The 21,809-nt window shown below is 45.2% G+C and overlaps 1 protein-coding gene across 16 annotated transcripts in view; it reads right to left on the reverse strand.

Annotated features, from left to right (window-relative positions):
* hspg2 (heparan sulfate proteoglycan 2) overlaps positions 1-21,809 on the reverse strand; it is a 199,816-nt gene that overhangs the window by 76,026 nt on the left and 101,981 nt on the right. For 14 of the 16 annotated variants that reach the window (XM_045696271.1, XM_045696262.1, XM_014146820.2 and 11 more), the window contains 21 exons: positions 17,826-17,945; positions 17,542-17,673; positions 16,471-16,615; positions 14,796-14,947; positions 14,242-14,412; positions 13,610-13,773; positions 13,135-13,314; positions 12,013-12,209; positions 11,617-11,764; positions 10,694-10,821; positions 10,321-10,407; positions 10,115-10,173; positions 9,485-9,546; positions 7,278-7,418; positions 6,881-7,054; positions 5,295-5,474; positions 4,927-5,045; positions 4,598-4,709; positions 4,217-4,330; positions 3,901-4,028; positions 3,498-3,584 (listed from right to left, as the gene is read on the reverse strand). In XM_045696271.1, coding sequence (XP_045552227.1) covers positions 3,498-3,584; positions 3,901-4,028; positions 4,217-4,330; positions 4,598-4,709; positions 4,927-5,045; positions 5,295-5,474; positions 6,881-7,054; positions 7,278-7,418; positions 9,485-9,546; positions 10,115-10,173; positions 10,321-10,407; positions 10,694-10,821; positions 11,617-11,764; positions 12,013-12,209; positions 13,135-13,314; positions 13,610-13,773; positions 14,242-14,412; positions 14,796-14,947; positions 16,471-16,615; positions 17,542-17,673; positions 17,826-17,945 — 2,800 coding nt within the window. The remainder of the gene's footprint in view (positions 1-3,497; positions 3,585-3,900; positions 4,029-4,216; positions 4,331-4,597; positions 4,710-4,926; positions 5,046-5,294; positions 5,475-6,880; positions 7,055-7,277; positions 7,419-9,484; positions 9,547-10,114; positions 10,174-10,320; positions 10,408-10,693; positions 10,822-11,616; positions 11,765-12,012; positions 12,210-13,134; positions 13,315-13,609; positions 13,774-14,241; positions 14,413-14,795; positions 14,948-16,470; positions 16,616-17,541; positions 17,674-17,825; positions 17,946-21,809) is intronic. The other 2 variants (XM_045696263.1, XM_014146825.2) reach the window with 1 other exon arrangement.

A 21,809-nucleotide genomic window follows, 5' to 3' on the forward strand; every position in this document is an offset into this window, starting at 1 on the left:
TGACATTACTTTTTGTGGTTCTAGTTATTAATGGTTTTGTAGTTTGTCTGTTTGTGAATGTTTGGGACGTGGACTTTGTGGAGACAGTTGGTTTGTGCTTTCTATTCCTCTGAGGGGTTGTTGTGGCTTTGTTAGCAGGGAGACGGGACATTGGTACGATTTTGGGGACTGTGGCTCTAGTTTGTGACCTGGTGATTGTTGATTGAGTCCTGACAGTGGGTCTCAGTGTTGTCACGGTTGTTAATTGAGAAGTCCTGACAGTGGGTCTCAGTGTTGTCACGGTTGTTAATTGAGAAGTCCTGACAGTGGGTCTCAGTGTTGTCACGGTTGTTAATTGAGAAGTCCTGACAGTGGGTCTCAGTGTTGTCATGGTTGTTAATCGAGAAGTCCTGACAGTGGGTCTCAGTGTTGTCACGGTTGTTAACTGAGAAGTCCTGACAGTGGGTCTCAGTGTTGTCACGGTTGTTAATTGAGAAGTCCTGACGGTGGGTCGAGTTGTGGTAACCCCTGGCACTAAGACTGTAGAGATTGGTGGCACCTCTTTAGCAGACCGTGAGATGTGTCTGAAGCGTTTCACCTTGTTCATCTCCTGAGCCAGGGCAGTAAACCCATCTATCACGATCTCTAGACGACCCTCCAGCCTTCTCAGACGAGTTTCCATGTCTGTGTAGCTACTTTCCAGCTCGCCCACCCTCTCTTTCTTCTCAAGGGCAGACTCTGACTGCAGGGCCAGGAGTGTCTCCAGCTGGATGCTGAGCTTGCTCTGCTGGCCCCTCATGGCCTGGATGCCCTCCTTGATGTCCAGGGTGTTGCTCTCCCGCATGCTGAGGTGCTGGTTGAATCGGTTCATGTGGAGCCTCATTAGAAACTGGAAGCTGTGTTCTCTAACCTCAGGGCTGGGCGTGTTCAGTGATGGGACCCTGGGTGCAGTCCTATTCAGGTAGACTCGGACCATGTTGTCCACGGAGGTGGTTGTGGTTGGACGAGTAGGGGTGGTAGGGCGAGTGGGGGTGGTAGGGCGAGTAGGGGTGGTAGGGCGAGTAGGGGTGGTAGGGCGAGTAGGGGTGGTATGGCGACTGGGGGTGGTTGGACGAGTGGTTGGGCGAGTGGAAGCAGGTGGGCGAGTGGTTGGGCGAGTGGGAGCAGGTGGGCGAGTGGTAAGGCGAGTAGGGGTGGTAGGGCGAGTGGGGATGGTAGGGCGAGTGGGGATGGTAGGGCGAGTGGGTTGTGTACAGTGGCTGGTAGTGGACAGTAGGGTCCGTGTGGGGATGTTTGATGGCCACCGTGTGGGGATGTATGGCCTTTGGCTATAATCGGTGTCTTCCTCTTCTTTGTCATCTGGCTGTGGGCTGCCGCTATAGTCTATGACCTCCTCCTCTTTCTCCTCGACTGGCTCTGGGCTGTAGTCTATGACCTTGTAATCCTCCTTCTCTTCGATTAGCTCTGGGCTATAGTCTATGACCTTGTAATCCTCCTTCTCTTCGACTGGCTCTGGGCTATAGTCTATGACCTTGTAATCCTCCTTCTCTTCGACTGGCTCTGGGCTGTAGTCTATGAACTCCTTGTAATCCTCCTTCTCCTCGACTGGCTCTGGGCTGTAGTCTATGACCTTGTAATCCTCCTTCTCTTCGACTAGCTCTGGGCTGTAGTCTATGACCTTGTAATCCTCCTTCTCTTCGACTGGCTCTGGGCTGTATATGACCTCCTTGTAATCCTCCTTCTCTTCGATTAGCTCTGGGCTGTAGTCTATGACCTTGTAATCCTCCTTCTCTTCGACTGGCTCTGGGCTATAGTCTATGACCTCCTTGTAATCCTCCTTCTCCTCGGTTGGCTCTGGGCTGTAGTCTATGACCTTGTAATCCTCCTTCTCTTCGACTGGCTCTGGGCTGTACTATGACCTTGTAATCCTCCTTCTCTTCGACTATCTCTGGGCTATAGTCTATGACCTCCTTGTAATCCTCCTTCTCCTCGGTTGGCTCTGGGCTATAGTCTATGACCTCCTTGTAATCCTCCTTCTCTTCGACTAGCTCTGGGCTGTAGTCTATGACCTCCTTGTAATCCTCCTTCTCTTCGACTATCTCTGGGCTATAGTCTATGACCTCCTTGTAATCCTCCTTCTCTTCGACTGGCTCTGGGCTGTAGTCTATGACCTCCTTGTAATCCTCCTTCTCCTCGGCTGGCTCCGGGCTGTATATGACCTTGTAATCCTCCTTCTCTTCGACTGGCTCTGGGCTGTAGTCTATGACCTCCTTGTAATCCTCCTTCTCCTCGACTAGCTCTGGGCTGTAGTCTATGACCTCCTTGTAATCCTCCTTCTCCTCAGCTGTCTCTGGGCTGTAGTCTGTGTCTTCCTTCTCCTCCTTCTCCTCCTCCTCATAATACTCCTCCCCCTCCTCCTCGTCTCCACTGCCCTCTGCCACCACATGTTTCTCCAGGCTAAAGTTGAACACTGCCTCACCACACCCCGGCAGGAGGAAGCCCTCATTGTCCTCTTGCAGGTACAGGTCCACACAACTGCCTTGTTTTCTTAATGATCAAAACATTCAAATCAGAAATAGGGCAGGCAGGGAGGCTCAACTTATCAAAACATACCGATGTTTATTTAACCGGTCACCTCATCGTCATCTTTGCACCTCGAGTAGCAAAGATTGGTCAAACAGATGTGACATTCGAAATGCCACCTTTAGATTTATGCCTCAGAGAGAGAATATGTAAACATAGCCCGGGCATAAACACCGACAACATTATCCCACAGCTTCTAAACCTTACAAAAAGCATGAAAGCACAACTGGAGCATAAACAGTAGACGGAAAAGGTTCTGGCAAAGTTGAATCAAAGGAGGGAACTGAAGCTGAAGCATAGGAGAGAACGGAAGCTGAAGCAGAGGAGAGATAGCAAAAACCAAGTTACATAAGGTTTCCTCAGGACACAACTACAAGTCCAAACATTCCTAACAAAAGACTTGATTGGCAACAAAAAAATTAAAAAAATAAAAGACTTGGCTTTTGCGACAACAAATGCTATCACACCTTAGTATATCACATATAATCCCATGGTACACCAGACACATTTTTTGTAAACAAAAATGCCCATTGATAAATACAATGTTCGTTAGCCAAGCTCAATAATCCACCACACATATTGACCTCTCAAATAGCATAAAAAGCACTGCTACACACAACACACAAAAACCTTTCCTAACTAACTGGAATGGGTGGCATCGATTTGAGCTTTGCTTCCCCCATACCACTTCACTAATACATACCAATCAATCATGACTGGTTGGAATGACTGGTTGAAAGAGGGATGCAATGGACAGACATGCTACTATTCCCATTTTGTAAATGAAGCCAGTGGTTGCCAGCGCCAGACCTATCACCTCTGCTTTGCCGTGCTCCGGCCAGCCCAGCATCCCCAGACCACTGACCACTTAGCAGCTTGACAGTAAGGATGGAAGGGATAGAGAGAGAAAGAGCTGGATATGGAGAGAATCGTACCTTTCGCAGCGCCGGCCAGTGAAGCCAGGGGGACAGTTATCACAAGTGGGCTGACCATCCACGTCCTTGTAGCAAGACTGAGAATACCTGCAGGAAGACAGAGTCTTCTATCAGAGACAGTATAGCCTACAGCCCGTATAATATGAATGGGGTTACATTTGAGACAATAGTGTAACTGTATGACCAGTCACTGTCAGATCAACTGTCTTTACGAAGAGCAGGTTGACCCCACATAATTAAATAGGATCTCTATGAGGTTGACTAGCAGGTGAATGGACACATGTTTATCAGTAGAATAAGGATCTTCATAAGAGGATAAGCCTGGAGCTAGAGTCCCAGAGCCATTGATCCATGTAAAGGTGTATTTCTGTGCAGCTGTAGAGCCCATGAGGAGTGAACTCACTGGTTGCTAGGGGAAGTGCCAGGGCAGGGGCAGGGCTGACAGGCCCGGGGGCCATCCGTCACAGGGTTGCCGTAGAAACCTGGCAAACAGCGCTCGCACCTTGGGCCGGCCGTGTTGTGAAGGCATTGCTAGAAAAAGGAGACACACACGTCCATGGAACAGTGAAATCCTATTATGAGCTAATGTGTGTTCTGAATCCACATGTTGAGATTTGCCAAGAAACCATTAGCGGATTCCATAGCAGACATCAAAGCCAGATGCAGCTGTAGTACTGTACTACTGGCATACAGTACAGTAGGAGGGTGGTGTAACTTACCAAGCACGCGCCTGTCTCCTGGTCACAGCCGCTGGCGTGGCCGTTACAGTCGCATCTCTCACAGGTACCCAGGTAGAGCCCAGAGCCTGTACGGGTGTAGCCCACATCACACTCCTGTATAGAAACAGACATGGAAGGAAAGACATCTATCAGGCCATGTAGTGATAGAAATGTAGACAGTACAGTAGATTGTCTTGTTGTTCCATTACAGCATGCTCTAACCATTCAACTCTGTGCTTCTTTCCAAGATGTCTACTGTGCTACGAAACAAAGTGATGGAGCTTAACGACTAGGAGAGGTAACAGAGGAACAGCTACTGTATTGGTTGTTCTTGTGTCATCAGGATAACGTTTATGTGATGTGTTTGTGTGTGTAAAGTACCTGGCATGATGGTCCTTTGTAGCCCTGGGGACAGGCACACTCCTCCACCTCAAGGGCATGTTCGTTGCCTGTGGAGCGTGGCACTGCAATGTCCATTTGGATGTCTGAAAGACTGAACAACAGACAACAACGCAGGTGAGATAATAACAACAACATCATCAGCCACATGGTCTTTCCAGTAAGTGTCCTAAATGATTCTTTAGAATCATCCTTATGTGGAAAACTACAGCTGATTTCAGGTACTACTCAATATGTCTTCCTTCTCCTACCTACACTAGAGTTGAATAGAGGTAGATCTCAATAGTACAGGTAGTCTGGTCCTCTCTTACCTGGTCTCAGCCATGTTGTCAGCGTAGGTGGCTCTGATCATGAATACAGTAGTATCAGCCAAGGCCATGAGGAGGTGCTCACGAGTACAGGGCTGTCCATCAGCACGCCTCCATGCAGACTGGTAGGAGAAAAAACAGGGAGAGAAAGAGAAATGTAAAGTTCTGCAAAGGCAAACTCAGGATTAGAGCTCGGATTATATTCAAGAATAGGATTGGGATTAGCGATGGAGTTAATGGTAATCTAATTACGTAATCTAAACAAAATCATCCACAAAGACAACCTGTTATTACATCGTAATGAAAACAAACTGTTTTATCAGTTTTTTTTAAACACGCATACACACATGCACACAAACAATGACACACACCTCTCTGAAGGTGACAGTGACGGTGGTAGGTGCGCGGGGGAGGGGCTTCGTCTGGGAGAAGTGTTCCAGGAAGATGCTGTTGCCTTGGAGAACCACATCCGGCTGTCCGTCAATCACCAGGGAGCGTTGCCTGGGCTCATAGCGCACAGTGTAGCGCAGCTCTCCGCCATAGGCTGTCACCTGGCAACAACATGTCATATGTCAGAGACAGACGTTCTAGTTCTAGAACAACCCACCTCTTAACTCCACTCGATGGTGGAAAGGTATTTCACCATATAAGGCTAGCTGGGTCATGGATCATCACGTAGAGAGCTTCTCTTTGTTTAGGTAGCTTATGTAAAGCCTTTATAGTTTTCACATGTTGAGAGAGCATGTGGACGGTGAAATCTAGCCTGACCACATTTACTTCACACCACTAAGTCAAAATAAGGTGGATGATAGTTTCTCCTGTCCCCATGGTCTAGTGGAGAAACAAAGTGTCATAAAGACCACCACTCATCTCCCCCACCCTCTCCCCTTGTCCCTCCCCTCTCCACTTGTCTCCCCATCACCCTTCTAACCGCTGTCTCCCTCCCTCCTCTCCCCTAGTCCCCTCTCTTCCCCCTCTAACCGCTGTCTCCCTCCTCTCCCCTAGTCCCCTCTCTTCCCCCTCTAACCGCTGTCTCCCTCCTCTCCCCTAGTCCCCTCTCTTCCCCCTCTAACCGCTGTCTCCCTCCTCTCCCCTAGTCCCCTCTCTTCCCCCTCTAACCGCTGTCTCCCTCCTCTCCCCTAGTCCCCTCTCTCCTTCCTCTCCCTCTGTCTCCCTCCTCTCCCCCTAGTCCCCTCTCTCCCCCCTCTAACCGCTGTCTCCCTCCTCTCCCCTAGTCCCCTCTCTTCCCCCCTCTAACCGCTGTCTCCCTCCTCTCCCCTAGTCCCCTCTCTTCCCCCTCTACCTCTGTCTCCCTCCTCTCCCCTAGTCCCCTCTCTTCCCCCTCTAACCGCTGACTCCCTCCTCTCCCCTAGTCCCCTCTCTTCCCCCTCTCACCTCTGTCTCCCCCCTCTCCCCTAGTCCCCTCTCTTCCCCCCTCTAACCGCTGTCTCCCTCCTCTCCCCTAGTCCCCTCTCTTCCCCCTCTAACCGCTGACTCCCTCCTCTCCCCTAGTCCCCTCTCTTCCCCCTCTAACCGCTGTCTCCCTCCTCTCCCCTAGTCCCCTCTCTTCCCCCTCTAACCGATGTCTCCCTCCTCTCCCCTAGTCCCCTCTCTCCCCTCTCACCTCTGTCTCCCTCCTCTCCCCTAGTCCCCTCTCTTCCCCCTCTCACCGCTGTCTCCCCCCTCTCCCCTAGTCCCCTCTCTTCCCCCCTCTAACCGATGACTCCCTCCTCTCCCCTAGTCCCCTCTCTTCCCCCTCTAACCGCTGTCTCCCTCCTCTCCCCTAGTCCCCTCTCTTCCCCCTCTAACCGCTGTCTCCCTCCTCTCCCCTAGTCCCCTCTCTTCCCCCTCTAACCGCTGTCTCCCCCTCTCCCCTAGTCCCCTCTCTCCTTCCTCTCCCTCTGTCTCCCCCCTCTCCCCTAGTCCCCTCTCTCTCCCTCTGTCTCCCCCCTCTCACCTTGTCTCCTCTGAAGCTGTCTGGTAGGACCCAGTAGTAGATGTCGTTGGGGATGTCAGAGAAGGAGCGGTATGCCACCTCTGAGGAGCCTTTCTGGGTGATACCGTCTGTGATAGTCCTGGAGTTAGCACTGTTGGAGAGGGAGAACAGCTGCCCGTTCACACCGCCACGGACCTGGGGGATACAAACACACACACTTTAGATACAACATCTTTGTGTCTTCTCGGTCCTCAAGAATCCAAGCAAAAAGGGCTCAAGTGCACTTAAGCCAGACACAATGCACTGCTGTGGTTTAGGATGTGCTCGACCATTCCTTGCATTTTGTGATGTTTTAAGTGCCCTATCGAGGTAGTGTGTTGGCTGGTGTGAGTAGTATTAGTACGGCCAGGCCACTGACCTGGTCTCGGCTCCAGGTGGAGCTGGCACACTGCTTGGTGACGCCCATACAGAAGCACTGCAGACAGCCTTCTGGGTTCTCCTCTGTCAGGTGGAAGGCGCCGCTCTTACACTCGTCACACAGCGACCCCACCACATTGGACTACAACACACACATATACCAGACACACATCTGTCATGCATCTGACTCACTGACTGACTGACTGACTGACTGGCTGGCTCATCATAAAGGATGATCGTATTATAATTGCAGTAAAGTCCAAGTAATTCTTAAAGTACATGCAATTCACATGTTCCCCCGCAAACTGTCATAAACAAATAATACAGGTATCAGACACTGCAAGTTCCCAGCTACTATCTAATCAACCCAACATTATTTTTTTTATTTAACTAGGCAAGTCATTTAAGAACAAATTCTCATTTACAATGACAGCCTAGTGGGTTACCTGCCTTGTTCAGGGGAAGAACGATAGATTTTTACCTTGTCAGCTCTGGGATTTGATCTAGCAACCTTTCGGTTACGAGCCCAGCACTCTAACCACTAGGCTACCTGCCGCTCCTGCTTGGCTACAATTGGCTTAAAAAGCCAAACCTCACACAATATCTAACAATTAATTTCCAGCAATATAGCCCAGTCTGTCTGTGTGATGTGCACATTTGTCTATCCCTGTGTGTAGCCAGTTGATGTGATTACCGTCTCGTGGGTTGACAGAAATACTTTCCCCAAAACCTTGTCAATTAAATGTTAACTGCAAAGTAGGCTTACCTGGCAGAAGTATATCATGAGTAAATATATCATTTGTATCTATTATTTGCAAACTTTGCCATGAAATGAACAGAAGCAGTATGGAAGCATCGCTAGGCAGGCACATTCCTCACTCGTTAGATGCGCAATAAAAGGGGAATTACACTCAAAAATCTATTTGTTAGTTTTCTTCCAGACCTTCTGATGTGATTTAAGCATTGACATGGACTCAGAACATCCAATTTCGTTGTTTTCTCTACGAACAATTGTAATTTTGAAAAACGACAAAAATCGAGAACCATGAAAAATTAAACTGAGAAAACATAACATGGGAAAATATAAAACAGAATTTTGGAAACGAATCACAGATCTTTTTGGGGCCCCTTTGAGTTTATTAACCATTATTTGACCAGGTATATTGACCACTGCCAGTGGTGTAAAGTACTTAAGTAAAAATACTTTAAAGTAGATCTACTACTTAAGTTGTTTTTTGGGTATCTTTACTTTACTTTACTATTTATATTTTTGACAACTTATAATTTTACTTCACTACATTCCTAAAGAAAAGTGTGTACCTTTTACTTCATACATTTTACCTGACACCCAAAAGTACTCGCTACATTTTGAATGCTTAGCAGGACAGGAAAATGGTCTAATTCACAGACTTATCAAGAGAACATCCCTGGTCATCCCTACTGCCTCTGATCTGTTGGAGCATGCCCCTGGCTATCCTTAAATAAATGAAAAACAAGAAAATGGTTCCGCATGGTTTGCTTGATTTCTACTTTTACTTCTGATACTTAAGTAGATTTAGGCAATTACATTTACTTTGATACTTAAGTATATTTAAAACCAAACACTTTTAGCCTTCCCTGTGGCTCAGTTGGTAGCGCATGGTGTGTGCAACACCAGGGTTGTGGGTTCGATTCCCACGGGGGGCCAGTAAAAAAAAAAAAAAAAAAGTAAATAAATTAAATTGTATGAAATGTATGCATTCACTACTGTAAGTCGCTCTGGATAAGAGCGTATGTAAAAAAGTAAAAATCTAGATTTTACTCAAGTAGGACTTTACTGGGTGACTTTCACTTTTACTTGAGTCATTTTCTATTAAAGGTATCTTTACTTTTACTCAAGTATGAAAATTTGGTACTTTTTCCACCACTGTGCACTACTTTCTCTTGTACACTAAGGACCCGGGGAAGAGTTGCAGGGAAGAGTTGCAGGGGAGAGGAGAAGAGAAGAATGTGGCTATTTAAAAGCTAGAAAGAAATGTGTAGCTCATGACACGTTTCATTTTTTAAAAGTGGCTCTCATGCTAGAAAAGGTTGGAGACCACTGGACTAGACAATGGAGTTAAACTGTTGATGATTGAGAGTGTATCTCCTAAATCGAATCTAAAGCCCTACTCATAACTTTGGTGGTAAGAATGAAGTACAGTAAGCCAACACAGCGTAGTGTGTTACCTTGCAGGCGCATGGTCTGCTGTTGGAGTTCACTGTTCCTCTGCTATCACACTTTGAGTTTGCTGAAGGAGGGAGGGAGTGGAGAAAGGGAGGGAGAGAGAGGGGGAGGGGGAGGGAGGGAGTGGAGAAAGGGAGGGGAGAGAGAGGGAGAGAGGGAGGGGAGAGAGAGGGGGAGGGAAAGGGGGAGAGAGAGGTAGGGAGGGAGTGGAGAAAGGGAGGGGAGAGAGAGGGAGGGAGTGGAGAAAGGGAGGGGAGAGAGAGGGAGGGAGTGGAGAAAGGGAGGGGAGAGAGAGGGGGAGGGAAGGAGAGAAAGGGGGAGAGAGAGGTAGGGAGGGAGTGGAGATGAATCAGTACCTGGGAGTGCTCCACCAACTCCAACCCCTCCACATACCAGGCTGATGATGACACCCCCCTCAGCAGGTATGACTGATGTTAATAATAACACTGGGTCAAGACAGAGGCTCTTAAAGGTAAAGTAGGATATAAAGCAGGGCATGCACTAGAGCTAAAAACCAGTCATATACTGTACACATGGCTCTGGGTAAAACAATACAAATAAAGCATTTTCCTGGCACTTTCAAGCCTAAAAACAATGTCCATCCCGATACTGATGTAAAACAGAACACTCACTGTTTGGAAAACATTTGCCATTAGGCTGTAGTGGGTTACCCTGGTACCCAGGTGCACACCTATGAAGAAAAAATACCCACAAACATCTTAATCTTCTATAACTATCCTTTATAACTAACGAATCCATATACAGTAAAGCTGGCATTGACTTAAAGACAGTGCAGATGTAAAGGGGTGTGATGTCATTTGTGATGTCACTTCCTTACTTTTCACAGCGGCGGCCGGTGTAGCCTGGTTTGCAGGCGTCGCACGTGGCCTGGGAGTCATGGTCCAGGAAGCAGGTGTCGGAGAACCTGGGAGACACAAACAAATCACAGGAGTAGACTGTTAGCTACATTATCATGTACATTAGCTGCTGGTTAATGGGTAGCAACATAGGTCACAAGGTGACAACACCAGCAATGAATGAATAAGCCCAGTGTTCTTCTGGAAAGTCCAGTGAATCCGCCCAACAGGGACGTCAACCTGCTCTTTCCATTCATGTATGTCACTCAGGGTGTATGTGTGTGTGTGTGTGTGCATGTGTGTGTGTGTGTGTGTGTGTGTGTGTGTGTGTGTGTGTGTGTGGTGACCCCTCACCGGCGGGACGTCTCAGTGTATGGGCAGGGACAGGGCTTGCAGTCATCGGGGCGACCTCGTCTGGGGTCACCGAAGTAGCCTGGTCTGCACTTGTCACACTGAGGACCTTCAGTGTTGTGCTGGCAGCTCTGAGGAAGGGAGAGGAACGTAGTTCAGTACACTTGTCCATACATTATTTACAGAGCGGCTGAACTTATCAATCCTGCATGTTTTTCTGCTGCTCATAAAGAAAAACGAGATTTGTCTTAGGGGTGTTGTTCGATAAGGGTGTGTTATGTTCGCTTTATTGTTCCCTGGCAGTTACTTTTGTTTGTCCCTCTTGATTCACCGTAGCAACAACATAGCCACTACCACTTCCTCAAAATATAATTAATTTAAGATAAATAAAATAATCTGTAATTCATTTTGACGTTTTTTGCACTTTTTTAGTCGCACTGATTTCTGAGACCCTGTCATCATCAGCAAGCTGTCAAACTATGGTAAATAAATACATTTCAATTTCACTTAAAACAGTGGCAGACTGGAGAGATCACTATCAATCACATCAACAAGAGGTGGGCAGGTCTGTGTCACTGTCTGGAGGTTCGCTGCTATGATTGGATAGAGCGCATCAGCACAGCTGTTTATCCGTGCATGACAATTCTCCCTATGCGTTACCATCCCGTGTTAGTGGAAAGTGGTCATGATTGTAATCCAAACCCAACCCGTCATGTAAGTCGTGAGGACCTCATTTACACAAATCTCACAAAACTCAGTTTAGTAAAATATTGAGTAAAAATGATCCTACTTGCATTTTTTACCACACATTTTTAAATCATTTTTGTACACATTCTCAACACTTACAACAGATTTGTTTACAGCTAAAGTACATCGAGGCGAATATAACTTTATAATAATAACATTATGTTGTAAAGAGATCTCACCAGACAGTGTCCACTGATGGGGTCACAGGCACTGCCGTGGCCATTGCAGTTACATCCAGCACAGGATCCCAGGAAGTTCCCTCCAGACACACGCTCAAAGCCAGTGGAGCACTGTTCACAGGACAGTCCTGAGTAGCCAGGGGGACACCTGGGTGAGACAGACACACACCATAGAAGCCATTAAAACTGAAACTCTCCTACATTTCAAACACAATACAATGCAATGCAACTTTATTTACAATATATTTACAGCTGCAGGCACAAAAAAATGTATGTCACAAAAACCGGTACCACGGTTTAAGTAATTTTCTTAGTGCCTGCAACTCTATGGGGCGATAACAAACTATGTCCAATCCAAATCCCAACCTCAGCTGAAGTCAATCTATGGGATCTTACCTGCACTCCTCCACTTCCTTGGCGTTGCCCTGGATGTTGTACTCCACGGTGGTGGTGTCCATGACGATGTCGCTGAGGGCCACGCTCACCATGTGGTTGTCGTAGACGGTGCGGATGCTGATGGCCTCCAGGCTGGCCAGGGTCATCATCAGGTCCTCACGGGACACCTGGCGACCCGACGAGTGCTGCCAGTTCTCCTACAACAACACATACCAACCATGTAAGGTCAGACACTCAACCTATGCATGTTAGTCCTAGACAAATACTTTTTAGCCACTGATCATATACTCTACATTAAAGGCCTAGATGGCTTCATCTTCACAACTGATCATATACTTTACATTAAAGGCCTAGATGGCTTCATCTTCACAACTGATCATATACTTTACATTAAAGGCCTAGATGGCTTCATCTTCACAACTGATCATATACTTTACATTAAAGGCCTAGATGGCTTCATCTTCACAACTGATCATATACTTTACATTAAAGGCCTAGATGGCTTCATCTTCACAACTGATCATATACTTTACATTAAAGGCCTAGATGGCTTCATCTTCACAACTGATCATATACTTTACATTAAAGGCCTAGATGGCTTCATCTTCACAACTGATCATATACTTTACATTAAAGGCCTAGATGGCTTCATCTTCACAACTGATCATATACTTTACATTAAAGGCCTAGATGGCTTCATCTTTACAACTGATCATATACTTTACATTAAAGGCCTAGATGGTTTCATCTTTACAACTGATCATATACAAAATGCCCAGACTAGTACATCTCAGCAACTGACCCATATAGGCTATGTAAGACCTACAAAAGGGTTCCAAAAGGGTTCTTCCCACAGGATAACTCTCTTTGGTTCCAGGTAGAACCCTTTTTGATTCCAGGTAGAACCTTTTTGGGTTCCATGTAGAATCCCCTTTAAATAGGTTTTTCAAGGGTACTCCTATGGGGACAGCTGAAGAACCCTTTAAGGTTCTTGATAGCACGGTTTTTTCAAAGACTGTAGAGACGGGTACATTGTTTTACTAAAAATGAAGAAGAGGGCTAGGAAGGAAACAAAGTGAGGTAGATATGTTGTTTGTGGTTGAAAGATGGACTGAGACCCACCTCAGTGAATTTGATCTCCTTCTTGTTGACCACCCTGGAGGGGGTGGGGTTGCCCCTGCGGTAGACCAGTCTCTGACCGTTCCCGGTCAGAATCACATCTGGTTTCTCCTCAGGCTCAGTCTCCCCGCGGGCCAGCGTGTAACGCACCTTGTACTTCAGTAAGCCTCCATAGGAGTCAATCTAAATATCCATACAGTCTCCGTATTAACAACATTGTTATATACTGTAACTCTAACGAAGCTCTGACTAAGGCAGTGAGGCTGAAACAGATTATGGTCAAAAGCAGTGTGGAGTAGGTTCTTTCCTTTGAATATGACTTCAACATTTCTGGCGCCCTTTCTGACGCAACCCTCAGATGTGCAAGTCAATTTCATTTAGAATTCATATAACTTCAAATAGTAGTTATCTTGCTAGTATAAGCTAATTTCAACATGGTGTCACATTGAGCCATTGGAGAGCAGGAGAGATGCTGCACCTTGTTGCCCAGAAACTGGCGGGGAAGCGTCCAATAGGAGTCCAGGATGAGGAAGCGTCGTGATAGGTCGACCAGCTGGAACTCCTCATCCTCAGGGTTTATGAGGAGCTGAGTGGAGGAGAGAGGAGGGGTGCCTGGTCTAGAGGGGTACGTCACGTTCACTCCTAGAGTTAGGGAAGAAGGCACGGGTGTTATGGAGGGAGGTAAGGAGAGAGACATATGAAGTAAGAGAGAGTTTTATCATACCAGTAATGACATTCATATTACGTATGCATAAAAAAAAAAGCTTAAATCGTTTTTTTTAAGTTCAGTTCAATCAATTGTTGGCACGGCAGTTAGTCTAGTGGTTAGAGCGTTGGACTTGTAACCGAAAGGTTGAAAGATCGTATCCCTGAGCTGACAAGGTGAAAATCTGTCGTTCTGCCGCTGAGCAAGGCAGTTAACCCACTGTTCCTAGGCTGTCATTGAAAATAAGAATTTGTTCTTAACTGACTTGCCTAGTTAAATAAAGGTAAACATTTTTACAAATATCTTGACTTTTTCACAAAATATTTAGGAATGTAAAAATTCCATCAACTTTGTCATGTGTATTTATTTCATACAGGTATTTGTATTTAGTGTGGTCCAGGTACCTTTGAAGTCGTCCTCGTCAGTGAAGCGCAGGTTGATCTGGCTGTGGTAGCGGCCGGTGCTTCCACAGTTCTTGGTGATGCCAAAGCAGAAGCAGGAGATACAACGTCCCTCCACACTGAAGTGACCGTCTGGACAGTTTCCTGGTGACGATGACAGAGAGGATGACAAAACTGGACGAAAGGACAGCACGGTGCAAATAGGCAACATAGAAGAGACAGACATAGAACAGACAAAAAGGTGCAGACAGACATCGACCATTTTAGGCAATTCATATACTCACACGGATGTTATTTTCTTATACAAAATAATGTAACGAAATAGCCTTTAAAATGATCTAGCTGATCCCAGAGGAGAGTAGTATACAAACAGTGTACCTGATTCCCATTATAGGGCCAACCCGAATCTGACCATGCTGGCTCTGATATTTTATTTTCCAATTGTCCTTTCTAGCATGGTTTCAGCAGATATGGTGGAACCATGCATAACCAGGCCAGCTCAGTCCAGTTCGGCTTGTTTTGGCCTTATATGGGGAATCAGCCTATCCAGTCCGTACCTGGTTTCTGTGTGAGGCTGAGCACCCCGTCAGGGATCCCAAACACAAGGCCCTTGGCGTTGATGGCCTCACAGGTGTACGCCCCCTGGTCCGCCTCCTTTACGTCACGGATGGTCAGGGTGCCACCCCCATTCTCACTGGTCATTGAGATCCTGGGAAGGCAGATACATACAGATGTAGGATCTTAATTTGATCACCCTGTTGCAGAAGAACTTTCCTGCAATGCAGGACATTTAAAACTTATAGTGTATTTGAGGTTTAAGAAGGCTTCTGAAGTTTGTAATGTCCACTTTGAAATTTCAGACTTGATTTCCCCTTATGAAAAATGTATCAACCCTTACAAAAATGTCCATGAATTACAATCCACATAATAATTCACATTTCCTGTTGCTGCAGGATAATTTTCCTGCTGTAGCAAAGTGGCTCAAATTAAAATCCTACATGTGTATACATTGCATACATTACATTAATGCTTCAATCAAATAAAATACAGAAGCCTGTGGTCGACTCTTCTGCAGCCAAATAGTGATGATTCACTTTTCACAGTTAACACGAGTGTCTAAAGGGCTTTCAGAGGACAAGGAATAGTCTGACTCTAAATGTATTTTCTGAACTGACACATTGCTATATGAACAGCCATACTCTCCACAACTTTAGGCTTTCAGTATGGTATGTTTTAATAGTGATTGAAATAGTTAAACATGCACTATGCAGAAATCGCTCTACCATTTCCTGGTTGCTAATTTCAGTTTATGTAACAAAACAAGCAAGTATAGTGTAGAGAATCATTGTACCATCTAAACCGCTGTGAAATATATTTTCCTTAACCAAAAATATTGTATTTTCAGCTGTTTGAAGCTGGTGTACAAAACTAAAAGTAAAACAAAACTTCAAAACGGGAAGCATAAAAATAGCGCAAATAGAACAGATCTACCGCGTCTCAGACTTGCTTTCAATGACAGATCTATAACACACATTTCTATGTGAATTTGGTCGGGTCGACATCAAAAAGTTACATATTGCAGCTTTAACTCTCCAATAGGGATTTTATTTTGACGGATTATATATAACTTTACTGTATAACACAAACAGCCATTCAATGAATGCACAGTAAACTGAGTTATCTGTTATTGCACATTTCGAAAATCATTTTCCACTTAGAGATCATTAACGCAAAGCCACAAAGCAATAATTAATGACAGGTGACTGGCCTGTAGATTGGAAATATGACTGAGAGTCATATATGCAATGAATGAAATGCTGACAAGATTGGATAGCGGACAAATCCTCACTCATTTCAAAATCTTCACGGTCTGTTTCCAATCAATTATACGGAAGACTAATTTTACACAATTCCCTAAATTAAACCCAGCATTTTTTCCAGAGCTATCACTGCAAAGTTCAACACTCTCTTCCATAATGGCACCAGACAGACAGAGTTTGAAGAGAAGTCACGTGTATCATGCAACAAATGGGTTCAGAACTCACATTAAATGTTTATTTGATGCATATCAACTTATCAAATGTTTGCCAACACACACACAGAGACATTTTCAAAAGCAACTTAACGTTCCATTTATTCAGGCTGGGGCCATTGGCTTAAATGCCTCACTAAGTTTATGATAAGAGCTGTTATGGGCTGAACAAGAGAAGGAGGAGGACTGTACCAACTCACCTGCCACTGATGGGGATATGGCCCCAGTTGAGCCTCCAGGTGATGATGGGGGTAGGAACACCCACTGCCACACAGTTAAAGGTCACCGTCTCCCCCCGCACTGCCTGAATGGACTCCTCTGGGGGACTGGTCACCGTGGGAGGAGCTTAAAGGCAAAGTTACGAGAAAACAAAGATGAGCATCTATAAAGCCAAGTATGCAGGCACTGTGGGACGCATGATTCAAAAACAAATCCCAACTACCCAACCTCAATATAAAAGGGCAGTGGTTTATTTGGGTACTCAGTCTCTATAGTGAGAAACAAAAATGATGGAAAGTCAGAAAAATAAACTCTTTGCCATGGATGCACATCCCAAAAGCTCTGTGTCTATGTCACCACAGGGTGAATGGAACCTGAGTCACTGCAGTGGTTATGGTACAAAGGATGACTTTTCAAGAGAGACACACAGAGGCTTACACTGAAAGAGGGGGAGTTGGGGGTCAGATGGGGTTTTGAGAGAGAGAGAACAAGAGAGAGAGGAGGTAGAGAAAGAAAGAGTGAGAATAGTGTATGGGTGAGAGAGAGAAAGAGAGACATACTGTACATGATGTGTGAGAGAGAGATAAAGAGAGAAAGAGAGAGAGATAACGAGAGAGATAGAGAGAGAGAGACAGAGAGAGACAGAGAGAGAGAAAGACAGAGAGAGAGAGAGAGAGAGAGAGAGAGAGAGAGAGAGAGAGAGAGAGAGAGAGAGATAGAGAGAGATTAAGAGAGAAAGAAAGAGAGAAAGAGAGAGAGATAGAGAGAGAGAGAGAGAGAGAGACAGAGACAGAGAGAGAGTGAGAGAGAGAAAGAGAGAGATATAGATAGAGAGAGAGATAAAGAGTGAGAGAGAGAGAGACAGAGAGAGAGAGAAAGACAGAGAGAGAGAGAGAGAGAGAGATTAAGAGAGAAAGAAAGAGAGAAAGAGAGATAAAGAGAGAGATATAGCTAGAGAGAGATAAAGAGAGAGAGAGAGAGAGAGAGAGAGAGAGAGAGAGAGAGAGAGAGAGTGAACAGAGAGACACAGACAGATAAGGTCTGGGACTTACTGCAGCCATACTCATCAGAGCGGTCTGGGCAGTCTGCCTCTTCATCACACTGATAGCTGGATGGGATGCAGGTGCGGTCACTGAGGCACACAAACTGCTCTGGGGCACACGTGTCACCTGGACCTCTGGTGGCTGGAGAACCAGAAGAGATGGAAAATCACTTTGTCATTAATCATTTTAACATTTAAGTTTCCACAGAGTTCAAAAGGAGTTTGAAAAATATGTGAATCTTTCTGAAATGAACTTGTTTGGCTTCAGATCAACCAACTGGAGTATTGACTTACGGCAGTCTGTCTCGTCTGAGTTGTCCTCGCAGTCGTTGTCTCCATCGCAGCGCCACAGCTTGAGAGCACAGCGGCCGTTCTTACATTTGAACTCATTTGGTTCACAGGGAGAGGGAGTGCCTGGAGACAGACATAGAGCCAGGATCAGTGGAGTACTTCAATCAGACACCTTGATCAGGTGCAAAACGCTGTGTCTGATCGTGATTGTGTGTATGTGTGTATATCTGGGTTTCTGTTCGGAAATGTGGCGCCTTTCATTTGAATTTACCGGACATTTAAGAAATGTACCAGATCCCTTTGCATTGGTTGCGCAACCTGATTAGGGGATCCACCCACTGTGCTTAGAATGCCAGAAATGGTACATTTTGATGGTAAATCACATTTAGTTTATGGTAATTCATCTTAACAGAACATGCAACTCCGATGCAACGACGTGTCATTCTTACTGAGTTCTGCTGAGAAATATGAAGATGTTAGAATACATATGCAGCGCGTCCATATAGGGGAAGCTTTCCCTAAAGTAAATTCAATTGCCAAAATGATATAGCCTAAATAGCTTACTCCTGACCATACATAAATAAATAAAATAATTAAAAATACTGTAGGCTACTACACCAGAAAGCATGATTTGGTCACAAAGGATAATTAGCGTAAATCACACAGCCTACAGTCGGAAGGGCCCACAATTTGGGCAGAGCGCGCTGCAAATACCAAATAGATGATTGTTGAGTTGTGACTGTCAGTGAAAAGCAGAGTCACGTATATGGCAATATCTAAAATACAACCACGGAAAAACTGTTTGGAAAGCGAAATGGTCATTGCTGTAAATAGAAGACAATGAAAAGTCTCCAATCTGACTTTTAACCATGAAAATAACATTGGCCATACCCCCGGTGATGGTTAGTGTGCATATTCACTGTCTTTATCATTGGGTCAGTGCCACATTTGTTTGTTTTTGGACAATCATCTCCTCCTGCAGGTTAGACGGACGTCATATTGTATTTGTGTTTCCCCTTTTCGTAGGCTACCTTGTCATTTTTGTCGTATTAAAAAACATTATGTCTCCAGTCATATAAAACGGAGTAGAATTACATGAAATGTGTTTATCAAAGGCCAACATTTTCCTGTGATACAGCCTGCCTACTCTACGCCACTACGCACTGCATTCAACAGTATTTTTTGCGAACAGTGATTGAGTTATATTAGTAGCTTAAATTATGACTATCCAATCTAATCATCCCATTAGGAATAGTAGGATATCTTACATAAGCCTGCAAATGCCAGGATGCATGGAATGCTTTATCATAAAGGTGCATTTTTATGGTGAAAATGTACTTCCCTAAACTTGAAACCCAGTAGCCTAGGCCTATGTTAGAATAACTGTACGCATTTACTTATCCTCAGCCAACAAGACGAGTAACGAACAGCAAAATCACTAGCCTATACCAATCTACTATCCCCCATGGTAGAAAAGTTGACCTATTCTATTGGTCAGCTTGTCGTTCTGTGCGAGAAAGAAATAGTTCCCAAATTCATACAACCAGTAGGCCTAGGCTACCTCCCAAAAACTTTCAAAAACAATGAGGCTCATGCAACCAATCAGAAGTTCAGCTTAAAATGACGATAAACTATTATTTCTTCCCATTATCAGCTCAGCAATGCGCACAAGGCAGTAGGCTATTCGCGAATGTTCGTTCCGTAATGCATTCAGCGGAAAACACCATTGTGAGGGGTTTCATATGACAGAGATGAAAATATCCATTTGAAATGTAGAAAGAGGGAAATCTAAATATGCAACAACCAGCATGGGTTGCTAATATGACTAGGAATGTTCATTTTGGCTTCTGGACAATGAAAGAAAGTTGATTTGAAAACCAATAGAATATTAGAGAAAAAGGCTACATGTTTCATTGGCATATGGAAGTCTTTATAAAAGGCTACTTGTTCCAATGGCATATGGAAGTCTTTATAAAAGGCTACTTGTTTCAATGGCATATGGAAGTCTTTATAAAATAATTGTCTGCAGGTTTGGTTAGATTTAGGCTAGGTAAGACATGCCTCAAAATATGTAGTAAAACGTTCAGATTTCAAACAATTTAGTATATGTTTTCAAAATGCATACTGTCTCCAGCTCAATGTAAAGTGGTGTGTGATGTGCTGACGCCTGTCTAGATGCCTTCAATTTACCAGTTGAGAAAAAGAAAATAGTAGGCCTAGCTCTACACGTGATTGCCTTTAGAATTGTTGTGCAATGATTGAGCTTATTAAAGCACATGTTTCACTCCAGCAACAACAAACGGCTGTTTGATGAGCTGTAGCAGCATCTCTCACGCTAAATCGACACCTATTTCAATCAATGAATAGGCAAAAATTATTTTGCAATGTGATTTTTCTTTTCTCCCGGACAATTGACCGGCGGCAATTTTATTTATTGGCTTTTCATTTGTTTTATCGGACAAAAGCCGTCTATTACCGGCTAACAGAAACACTGGTGTGTGTATATACATTTTATTTTTATTTTATTTCACCTTTATTTAACCAGGTAGGAAAGTTGAGAACAAGTTCTCATTTACAATTACGACCTTGTTTGGGCTAAATTATAGATGGGCTATGTACAGGTGCAGTAATCTGTGAGCTGCTCTGACAGCTGGTGCTTAAAGCTAGTGAGGGAGATAAGTGTTTCCAGTTTCAGAGATTTTTGTAGTTCGTTCCAGTCATTGGCAGCAGAGAACTGGAAGGAGAGGCGGCCGAAGGAGGACTTGGCTTTGGGGGTGACCAGTGAGATATACCTGCTGGAGCGCGTGCTACAGGTGGGTGCTGCTATGGTGACCAGCGAGCTGAGATAAGGGGGGACTTTACCTAGCAGGGTCTTGTAGATGACCTGGAGCCAGTGGGTTTGGCGACGAGTATGAAGCTAGGGTCAGCCAACGAGAGCATACAGGTCACAGTGGTGGGTAGTATATGGGGCTTTGGTGACAAAACGGATGGCACTGTGATAGACTGCATCCAATTTATTGAGTAGGGTGTTGGAGGCTATTTTGTTAATGACATCGCCGAAGTCGAGGATCGGTAGGATGGTCAGTTTTACGAGGGTATGTTTGGCAGCATGAGTGAAGGATGCTTTGTTGCGAAATAGGAAGCCAATTCTAGAATTAACTTTGGATTGGAGATGTTTGATGTGAGTCTGGAAGGAGAGTTTACAGTCTAACCAGACACCTAGGCATTTGTAGTTGGACGGGCGAGCAGGTGCAGGCAGAAATCGGTTGAAGAGCATGAATTTAGTTTTACTTGTATTTAAGAGCAGTTGGAGGCCACGGAAGGAGAGTTGTATGGCATTGAAGCTTGTCTGGAGGGTTGTTAACACAGTGTCCAAAGAAGGGCCAGAAGTATACAGAATGGTGTCGTCTGCATAGTGGTGGATCAGAGACTCACCAGCAACAAGAGCGACATCATTGATGTTTACAGAGAAGAGAGTCGGTCTAAGAATTGAACCCTGTGGCACCCCCATAGAGACTGCCAGAGGTTCGGACAACAGGCCCTCCGATTTGACACACTGAACTCTATCAGAGAAGTAGTTGGTGAACCAGGCAAGGCAATCATTTGAGAAACCAAGACTATTGAGTCTGCCGCTGAGGATGTGGTGATTGACAGAGTCGAAAGCCTTGGCCAGGTCAATGAATAAGGCAGCACAGTATTGTTTCTTATCGATGGCGGTTAAGATATCGTTTAGGACCTTGAGCGTGGCTGAGGTGCACCCATGACCAGCTCTGAAACCAGACTGCATAGCGGAGAAGGTGCAGTGGGATTCGAAATGGTCGGTAATCTGTTTGTTGACTTGGCTTTCGAATACCTTAGAAAAGCAGGGTAGGATAGATATAGGTCTGTAGCAGTTTGGGTCAAGAGTGTCCCCCCCTTTGAAGAGGGGGATGACCGCAGCTGCTTTCCAATCTTTGGGAATCTCAGACGACACAAAATAGAGGTTGA

The sequence above is a fragment of the Salmo salar genome, chromosome ssa15 (genome assembly GCF_905237065.1).
Source record: "Salmo salar chromosome ssa15, Ssal_v3.1, whole genome shotgun sequence".
In the NCBI taxonomy this organism is placed as follows: domain Eukaryota; kingdom Metazoa; phylum Chordata; class Actinopteri; order Salmoniformes; family Salmonidae; genus Salmo; species Salmo salar.